The sequence below is a fragment of the Mauremys mutica genome, chromosome 20 (genome assembly GCF_020497125.1).
Source record: "Mauremys mutica isolate MM-2020 ecotype Southern chromosome 20, ASM2049712v1, whole genome shotgun sequence".
Lineage (NCBI taxonomy): Eukaryota > Metazoa > Chordata > Testudines > Geoemydidae > Mauremys > Mauremys mutica.
The window spans coordinates 24,523,907-24,533,487 of record NC_059091.1 but is presented as its reverse complement, the minus strand read 5'-3'; the positions used below and the strand labels follow the sequence as shown (position 1 = coordinate 24,533,487).

The following is a 9,581-nucleotide window of genomic DNA, read 5'->3' as shown; positions in this document are numbered from 1 at the left end:
CTGATCCCTTTGTCTCCCCCACCTTCAGCTGGCACCTTTGCAGAGGAGGGGCCCAGGCCAGCAGTTGCTAGGAGACAGTGTGCCAGGCATTTAAGTGCACTGGCCTTTTGCTCTGCAGCAAAGAACTGCAGAGGGGACACTGAGGCACCAACACAGTATTCAGAGAAAACATTAAGAACATTCCCAGTTCGTCACACCGGGGCGGGGGGGGGGGGTTGCCATCATGTGTGGCCTCCCCACCCCTGCTGCTGCCCCGGGGGGGGGGCGGGGGCGAGAGCTCCCAAGCACCTGTGTGCCTCCTTCCTCCTCCTCGCTCCCTCTTCCCCTCCCCCGGTGCTCCAAGAGGCTGCCGGCTGCTGATCTCTATAGCCTTAGGCAGAAGCAGCACAAACAAAGGAGAGAGGCACTGGCTGTTTTCTTTCAGGCAGGGAAGCTCTGAGGTGGGGCAGGCGAGAAACCCAGCTCCAAATATTGGTGGAGCAGAGCCCTCAGCCTTGAATATTCCTGGGGCTTAAGCCCCTCGAGCCCATATAAGTTGGCGCCCCTGTCAATGTGTGCAGCCCACGGGCTCCATAGGGCCATAGGGGTACGCGCTGCTGAGACCCAAGGAGGAGCAGGGTGGGTCCTGGGGGGGTCTCAGTGCCTGGGTCCAGTGCCCCCTCCCCTCCTGCTGAGCTGATGCCGGGGGTGAAATTAACAATGAGTTTCATTAAAAAAAATTCAAACTATTTGGACTGATTTGTTCTGACAGGCTGCAGGGATGATGGACTGATGGCCTCATCCAATACAGCTGGGATACCAGGCTATATGGGCCCCTACTAATCTATAGGGCATGACAGGACTATATGGACCAGCAACAGTCCATATACACCTCTACCCCGATATAATGCTGTTCTCAGGAGCCAAAAAATCTTACCGCGTTACAGGTGAAACCGCATTATATCGAACTTGCTTTGATCCACCGGAGTGCGCAGCCCCATCCCCCCAGAGCACTGCCTTACCTTGTTATATCCGAATTCGTGTTATATCGGGTCGCGTTATATCAGGGTAGAGCTGTAGTATAGCAGGCCAATGGACTATATGGACCAGCCACAGGCTATATAGTATGGCAGGATACTGGACTGTATGGACCTGTAAGTCAGATCCACTAGGGAAGAGCTGTGGATACTGAGGTCTGAGGCCTGGTCCCGGCCAGACCCGTTCTTCTGTTCCGGACTGTTTAGGTTCTTGTCCGGTGCTCATCACTGTGGTGTGGTCTCCAGCGCAGCAGGGGACAGGCCAGTGGGCCAGCGGGCCGGTAACGGCTCGATCCTGCAGGGCAGAAAGGAGGGTGCTGGACTCTATGGCCTGATGGCTCGACCTGGCATGGCAGGCAGGGAGATATCAGACAATAGCGACCAATGAGCTGATCCAGGGTGGAAGATGAGATATGTGGAGCAAAGTTCTGATCTGCAATGGCAGGAGGTTCCATACTGGGCTATCCTCGGGGGCTAGCACAGGAGGGAGCTGTCTGACCATATGGACTGACGGGCCAGTCCCAGGCAGCAGGTGCCATATTGGACCATATGGACTGATGGCGGGATGGGGCCGCCATGGGGCTATATGGCCCCTCCCCTCCCCAGGCAGGCGGCTCTCGTAGCAGGGGCGGGGCGCGCGGCCCCACCGAGGACCCAGGCGATTGGGGAGCCGAGCTTTGGGGGTGTGGCCTCAGACCCCGCCCCCCGGGCGCCCCCCCCCGTGGATCGCGGGCTGTGCCGGGCGAGCGGCTGCGGCGGAGCAGCGCGGGGTGTCGGGGAACGCAGCTGCCCGCTGGGGCCAGGACAGCGATGGCGAAGGGGCCGGGCCGGAAGGACCAGGACGGGACTTACGGTAAGGGGGGGGCTCCGTGGGGCTGTGCCCAGGATCGGGGCCCTCCACCGCCCGAGGGGAGCGGGGTCGGGCTGCCCCCATCTGCTGGGCTCAGCCCGGGGGGGGGGGGTGAGCTGGGATCCCCAGTCGTGCCCCCCCACCCCAGTGTATTTCTCCTTAGGACCCTGTAACGCCCACGGGCTCAGCCCCGCATTCCCCTCCCCCGCGCCACTGAGCTCCCGCGGTCAGTGGGGGCTGTAAGGGGGGGTCAGCCGGAGTCTGGGGGGGGGAACCGGGCCTGATCCGCTGCGTCGCCGGGGCGAGTGATGGCTGATGGGGTGTGACGGGGGGACGGGCCCTGGGGGGCTGCGAGCGCCCGGCGCTGTGGGGCTGGGTTCGGCGCGGCTGCTTTGAAAGCAAAGATCCCAGCTGGGGGCAAAGGCAGGAAACCCCCAGTCCGGCCCCGGGCGGGGCAGTGCCGCCGAACCGAGACCTGCGTCCCGGAGACCCCGAGCCAGCTCCGGGCCCCGTGGGGCCGGGCCCCGCCCAGACCCCGACCCAGATCCGGGCCCCGTGGGGCCGGGGGCGGCCCAGACCCCGAGCCAGATCCGGGCCCCGTGGGGCCACCCGGACCCCGACCCAGATCCGGGCCCCGTGGGGCCGGGCGCGGCCCAGACCCCGAGCCAGATCCGGGCCCCGTGGGGCCGGGCGCGGCCCAGACCCCGAGCCAGATCCGGGCCCCGTGGGGCCGGGCGCGGCCCAGACCCCGAGCCAGATCCGGGCCCCGTGGGGCCGGGGGCGGCCCAGACCCTGAGCCAGATCCGGGCCCCGTGGGGCCGGGGGCGGCCCAGACCCCGATTCCGGCCCCGTCGTGCCGGGCTCTGCCCAGACCCCGACCCAGATTCCGGCCCTGTCGCCAGGGGCGGCTCCAGGCCCCAGCGCGCCAAGCACATGCTTGGGGTGACATGCCGCGGGGGGCGCTGTGCCGGTCGCCGGGAGGGCGGCAGGCAGGGCTCCGGTGCACCTCCCGCAGGCGAGCCTGCAGAGGGTCCGCTGGTCCCGTGGATTTGGTGAAGCCTGCGGGAGGTCCACCGGAGCCCCGGCGACCGGCAGAGCAGCCCCCACGGCATGTCGCTGTGCTTGGGGCGGCGAAATGTCTAGAGCTGCTCCTGCCCGTCGCGCCGGGCGCCGGCCAGACCCCGGCCGAGATCAGGGCCCCGTCGCGCCGGGCGCCGGCCAGACCCCGGCCGAGATCAGGGCCCCGTCGGGCCGGGCGCCGGCCAGACCCCGGCCGAGATCAGGGCCCCGTCGGGCCGGGCGCCGCCCAGACCCCGGCCGAGATCAGGGCCCCGTCGGGCCGGGCGCCACCCAGACCCCGGCCGAGATCAGGGCCCTGTCGGGCTGGGCGCCGCCCAGACCCCTTGAGTTGCAGCTCTCAGCTGCTGCCCTTGGCCGGGAGCCGGCTCTCACCCCCCGGAGCAGCTCGCGCAGACGCAGGCTGATGTGAAGATGGGGGCTGGGAGCACCGGATATGTGATGTTACAGGCCATTAGTTCCCCCCCCCCGCCATTCTGTCCCCTCCCCCCCAGCTGTTAATCGTGTCCAGTTCCTGGGGTGATGTTCCCAGGGGCTGTTTATCCGAACCAGCCCTGGGCTTGGCCGCCTTCCGGTTTCCATGGCGCAGGGCCCCGTGTTTCTAATCAGCAGCAACACTTGCGTTGTTTCCTTCCTCCCAGACTGACGGGGGCAGGGGAAGGGAGTGGGGGAGGGGCCTGGGGCACACCCTGGTGTGGCAGCCCTGTGAGAAATGCGGGTGCCCACACTTGCTCTCCTGCACAAGCAGCACTGACAGCTGTGGCGGGGCGGGGAGAGCAGGGTCTGGGGCTTTCCCCACCCCAGCCGGGGAGCAGAGTCGGGGGCTGCTCCTAGCAGGTCCCAGAAGCAGCGGCATGTCCCCCCTCCAGCTCCTATGCATAGGGGCAGCCAGGGGGTTCTGCTCCGCATGCTACCTCTGCCCCAAGCGCTTCCCTCGCCGCTCCCATTGGCTGGGAATAGCGGCCAATGGGAGCTGCAGGGGCGGTGCCTGCAGATGGGGCAGCGCGCAGAGCCTCCTGGCTGTGCCTCCATGTAGGAGCTGGAGTGGAGACATGCCGCTGCTTCCAGGAGCTGCCTGAGGTAAGCGCCACCTGGAGCCTGCAGCCCTGAGCCACCCCCACCCCCTGGTTGCCCCTCCCTGTGGCCCAACCCCATTCCCCATCTCTGATCCCCCTCTTGCCCTCCAAACACCTCGGTCTCAGGCTGGAGCCCCCTCCTGCACCCCAAACCCCCCAGAGCCACCCCAGAGCCTGCACCCCCAGATGGAGCCCTCCCCCTCCCCCCGCACCCCACCTCTCCTGCCCCAGCCTGGAGCCCCCTCCCGCACCCTGAACTCCTCATTTCTGGCTCCACCCTGGAGCCCACCCCCTGGCCAGAGCCCTCGCCCCCCTCCTGCACCCCAGCCCAATTGCATGAGCATTCATGGCCCGCCTACGATTTCTATTCCCAGATGTGGCCCTCGGGCCAAAAAGTGCCCCACCCCCTGATCTGGAGTCTCGCCCCTTTCACTGCACAGCGCTGCGCAGCCAGAGGATCAGTCGGGGGGCGCTCGTTAATGATATTGCTGTGGCTACCAAAGCTCGGTCCTGAGTGGAGCCCCTGGGCCAGACGCTGCCCAGACCGCGGCCGAGATCAGGGCCCCGTTGCGCCGGGCGCCGCCCAGACCCCAGCCGAGATCGGGGCCCCGTCGGGCCAGGCACCGCCCAGACCCCGGCCGAGATCGGGGCCCCGTCGGGCCAGGCGCCGCCCAGACCCCGGCCGAGATCAGGGCCCCGTCGCGCCGGGCGCCGCCCAGACCCCGGCCAAGATCAGGGCCCCATGGGGCCGGGCGCGGCCCAGACCCCGAGCCAGATCCGGGCCCCGTGGGGCCGGGCGCGGCCCAGACCCCGAGCCAGATCCGGGCCCCGTGGGGCCGGGGGCGGCCCAGACCCCGACCCAGATCCGGGCCCCGTGGGGCCGGGGGCGGCCCAGACCCCGACCCAGATCCGGGCCCCGTGGGGCCGGGCGCGGCCCAGACCCCGACCCAGATCCGGGCCCCGTGGGGCCGGGCGCGGCCCAGACCCCGAGCCGGGCCCCGTGGGGCCGGGCGCCGCCCAGACCCCGACCCAGATCCGGGCCCCGTGGGGCCGGGGGCGGCCCAGACCCCGAGCCAGATCCGGGCCCCGTGGGGCCGGGCGCGGCCCAGACCCCGAGCCAGATCCGGGCCCCGTGGGGCCGGGGGCGGCCCAGACCCCGACCCAGATCCGGGCCCCGTGGGGCCGGGCGCGGCCCAGACCCCGACCCAGATCCGGGCCCCGTGGGGCCGGGCGCGGCCCAGACCCCGAGCCGGGCCCCGTGGGGCCGGGCGCCGCCCAGACCCCGACCCAGATCCGGGCCCCGTGGGGCCGGGGGCGGCCCAGACCCCGACCCAGATCCGGGCCCCGTGGGGCCGGGCGCGGCCCAGACCCCGACCCAGATCCGGGCCCCGTGGGGCCGGGGGCGGCCCAGACCCCGAGCCAGATCCTGGGGCCGGGGGCGGCCCAGACCCCGATTCCGGCCCCGTCGTGCCGGGCGCTGCCCAGACCCCGACCCAGATTCCGGCCCTGTCGCCAGGGGCGGCTCCAGGCCCCAGCGCGCCAAGCACATGCTTGGGGTGACATGCCGCGAGGGGCGCTGTGCCGGTCGCCGGGAGGGCGGCAGGCAGGGCTCCGGTGCACCTCCCGCAGGCGAGCCTGCAGAGGGTCCGCTGGTCCCGTGGATTTGGTGAAGCCTGCGGGAGGTCCACCGGAGCCCCGGCGACCGGCAGAGCAGCCCCCACGGCATGTCGCTGTGCTTGGGGCGGCGAAATGTCTAGAGCTGCTCCTGCCCGTCGGGCCGGGCGCCGCCCAGACCCCGGCCGAGATCAGGGCCCCGTCGGGCCGGGCGCCGCCGAGATCGGGGCCCCGTCGGGCCGGGCGCCGGCCAGACCCCGGCCGAGATCAGGGCCCCGTCGCGCCGGGCGCCGGCCAGACCCCGGCCGAGATCAGGGCCCCGTCGGGCCGGGCGCCGCCCAGACCCCGGCCGAGATCAGGGCCCCGTTGCGCCGGGCGCCACCCAGACCCCAGCCAAGATCGGGGCCCCGTCGGGCCAGGCACCGCCCAGACCCCGGCCGAGATCGGGGCCCCGTCGGGCCAGGCGCCGCCCAGACCCCGGCCGAGATCAGGGCCCCGTCGCGCCGGGCGCCGCCCAGACCCCAGCCAAGATCAGGGCCCCATCGCGCCGGGCGCCGCCCAGACCCCAGCCGAGATCCGGGCCCCGTCGGGCCGGGCGCTGCCCAGACCCCGGCCGAGATCAGGGCCCCGTCGGGCCGGGCGCCGCCCAGACCCCGGCCGAGATCGGGGCCCCGTCGCGCCGGGCGCTGCCCAGACCCCGGCCGAGATCAGGGCCCCGTCGGGCCGGGCGCCGCCCAGACCCCAGCCGAGATCGGGGCCCCGTCGCGCCGGTTGCTGTACAAATCTAGACTGGGAAATAGACCCTGCCCCAAAAAGCTCACTCGCTAAGCAGCCCCCTCCCCAGTGCCCAGATGCAGGGGACAGAACAGGGCTGGGGGGGCTCTCACCTTCCTGGTTTATAACAAGCGCTTTCCTCTGTCCTGGTCCCCGCGCTGGTGATGCCCCAGAGCGCCCCACCCTGGTGATGCCCCAGAGCGCCCCACCCTGGTGATGCTGCGGGTCTGGCAGCCAGATGGCACCAGAGCCGCTGGGATGTTGGTTTCGGCCCATGGTTCTGGCTGGTGTCTGGGGGGGGTTGTTCTCTGCTGGAGGAAGAGCTGTGGCTGGAGCCAGACTGAATCCATGCGAGGAGGTTTCTTGGCCCAGGCGGCTGGTGTGACCGGCCGCAGGGCTGGGCTCTGTTCTTCCCTGGGGCCGCCCTGCAGACAAGGCCCAGGGTGCTATTCCCTCCCTGGAGCTCGGGGGGGTCAGTTCAGCCAGGCACAGGCGCCGGCGCTTTGTCTCCACGCGGGGTTTACGCCGCGCTGGCTAACTCCGGCCCAGACACCTCGTTCTGGAGCATATGGACCGGCAGCCCCGGAGGTGAGAGCTGATCCTGGCAGCGGGTGGCTCCGCAATCCACACCTGCCGCAGCCCCTCTCCTCTGCAGATTCCTGCGCTCTCGTAGGGGCTGCGCCGCACCCATCACCATGGTATCCGGCCCCTTCCAGCCGGGCGTCACATGGGGCTCGCTCCCTCGGTGAGCTGAGCGTCCGGGATCCTCCCCCCGGCCTGGGGGCAGGGCAGGGCAGTCACCCTCCAGCAGGTTGGCTGGGAGAGGGCAGCCCGGAGGAGGCAGAGGCATTTGCAGGGGATGCGTCTCTCTCTGTAGGGGCTCTCAAGGGGGGGGTGCCCTGCCCCCTGTCCAAGGGGGGCGGCATGGCTGGAGTCGGGGCTTGCAGCCAGGTCAGTGCGGAATTGGTAGCCCCAGGGGCAGCGTTTGCCACAGCGCTGGCCTGGGAGGGGCCGGTCTGGGGCACTTGTCTGTTGGGCCTGGGATGGAGCCCCCAGGCACCTTCCATCCCCGGGCCAGGGACTCACTGGCAATTCGCTCCGCTGGCTGCCCGGAGGGGCTGGGTTCCGGGCTGCAGATGAGGGGTGGGAGGTGCCCCCCCATTCCCAGCCCCACCAGCTGGCAGCGTTTCAGAGCATGGCCTGCTGGGAGGAGGGGCGGAAGTGAGGGGAACTGAGGCAGGGAGGTGGCTGCCTTCCCGTCATTCAGCACAGGGTGGGCCGCAGAGCCACTCACTCCCCAGGGACACGCCTAGGGAGAGAGGCCACAAAGCCACATGTCTCTTGCTTTCGATACATGTGGCTTTTCACTCCCAACCCTGCTGTGCTTCAACGGGGACGCCCAGCCCCTGCCTGTGGTCACCTGCCCAAGTCTGAGCTCACAACGGGAGAGGGACCGAGAGGCAATCTGAACGCAAGGCCACCCGTGAACCCAACTCCACTGTAAGGCAGCGTGCCTGCTGCGGGGGTTTGCAAAGGGGCCTGCTAACCAGGTGCACAGGAATGGCTCTTCCTAGGAGAAAATGCAGCTGCTTCTGGGGTGGAGCGGGTGCTGTTTAGCAGTGCACAGCCACAGCTTAGGGTGTGTGTGAGGAGTTCTGTGCCCAGAGAAAGACGGACCTGCTCCCTGTTTGACCCTGCAGCCGAAGCTGTTGTGGGAGGGGGTGGGGGATGTTTCCGTCTGTCAGATGCTGTTCAGTCTCCTGGAGGTTCAAACGCTGCCTAAGGCCCCGGTCCCTGGGTTCAGACCGTTATGGTCCAGAGGCTGCAGACTTTGGCCCGGCTGGAGGAGAAGGAGCCTCCCCTCTGAGTGGACTCCTGCCCCAGCAGCTGACTCAGGGAGAGGGAATCTGAGCAAGGCGGGAGCCAGCCGATGATAGGGAGTTTTGAGGGGTGGAGAACCAGGCTCTGAGATGCCTGCCAGGTCACATGCCAGTCAGCACCCAGCCTCCAGGGAGAGCCGCAGATCCCGCCACGCTGGGGCCCGTCAGGGCAGCAGAGGCCAGGGGCCGGGGAGCAAACAGCTGGGGGTTTGGTGCTGCAAACGGGTACTGGGTTGGGAGGCTGGAAACGCCAGAGGTGCCAGGACCACGTGAGGATTCGGAAAGAGGCAAGCGCTGCCCACGGGCCCCCACGGAGCCCCCAGCATCAGAAGGGCCCTGGCCCGGGCATGGCACAGTCACTTGTTACAGCCCAGGCCTCCAGCTCGTCTGGCTGCGCTAGCAGGCATGACATCCTGTTACAAGCCACACGGGTCACGTGCTCCCGCAGGGGGATTTCCTCACCTCAGGGCTGGATGTTGGTAGCAGAGGGCAGGTGCCAGACTGGCAGCTCTGGAAACTGGCATCCGCTGGGTAAGCCCAGAGCGGGACCCTGCCAGGGTGACCCCACACCTGGGGGGAGGGAACGGTTTGTATAGTGGGGGTGCTGAGAGCCGGTGAACCAAACTCTAAATCCTGTAGGTGATGGAAACCACTTCAAACCAGGGGCTCCTGGCACCCTGACTTGTAGCACCTGTGCCCATGCCCTGTACCCACTGCCGCTGGGCATCCCTTGCCCTGGGGTCTCGAGGTCTCTGTTCTCGCCACAGGTGCAGCCGGGGCCGTGGCAGGATGGACCCCAGGTAGTAAATCAGAGGTTGCGTCCGGAGGCTGGAATTGGGGAACCCGTCCTTCCCGTGTCCTCGGGCACAACGAGGGGGTGGCTGGCCGGGCGGGGGCGGGGGGCATCTGACCCAAGCTGGTCACAAGAGCAGCTTTGCATCAGCGGGAAGATCGCCCCAGACCAGGAGACCGGCCCTGCGGAAACAGGCCACAAGCTGGTCAGTAGGGCCCGGCTGAGGGAGGAGTTGAGAACCCGTCTCGGCCTCAGCCTGGGCTGGGGCTGCTCTGCCGGCTGGTGACCAGGAGGAGGAGGCGGCTGCAGGGATGGAGCGAAGGGCATTGGGAGAGTTCAGCTGGGAGCCAGGACTAGACTTAGGTGAGGCTGCAGGTTGGGATTGGAGGGACAGGCCTGGGGTAGTGGGGGCTGTGGGTCAGGGTTGAGGGGCACCGGCAGAGCTGGGCGGGGGTAGGGCTGGGATAGTGGGAGCTGTGGGTCGGGGTTGAGGGGCACTGG

The 9,581-nt window shown here is 69.0% G+C and overlaps 1 protein-coding gene across 3 annotated transcripts in view; it reads left to right on the top strand.

Annotated features, from left to right (window-relative positions):
- Nucleotides 1-1,742: 1,742 nt before the first annotated feature.
- SLC44A2 (solute carrier family 44 member 2) overlaps nucleotides 1,743-9,581 on the top strand; it is a 40,584-nt gene continuing 32,745 nt past the window's right edge. For 2 of the 3 annotated variants that reach the window (XM_044994629.1, XM_044994627.1), the window contains exon 1: nucleotides 1,743-1,869. In XM_044994629.1, coding sequence (XP_044850564.1) covers nucleotides 1,827-1,869 — 43 coding nt within the window. In that variant the 5' untranslated portion in view covers nucleotides 1,743-1,826. The remainder of the gene's footprint in view (nucleotides 1,870-9,581) is intronic. The other variant, XM_044994628.1, reaches the window with a different exon arrangement.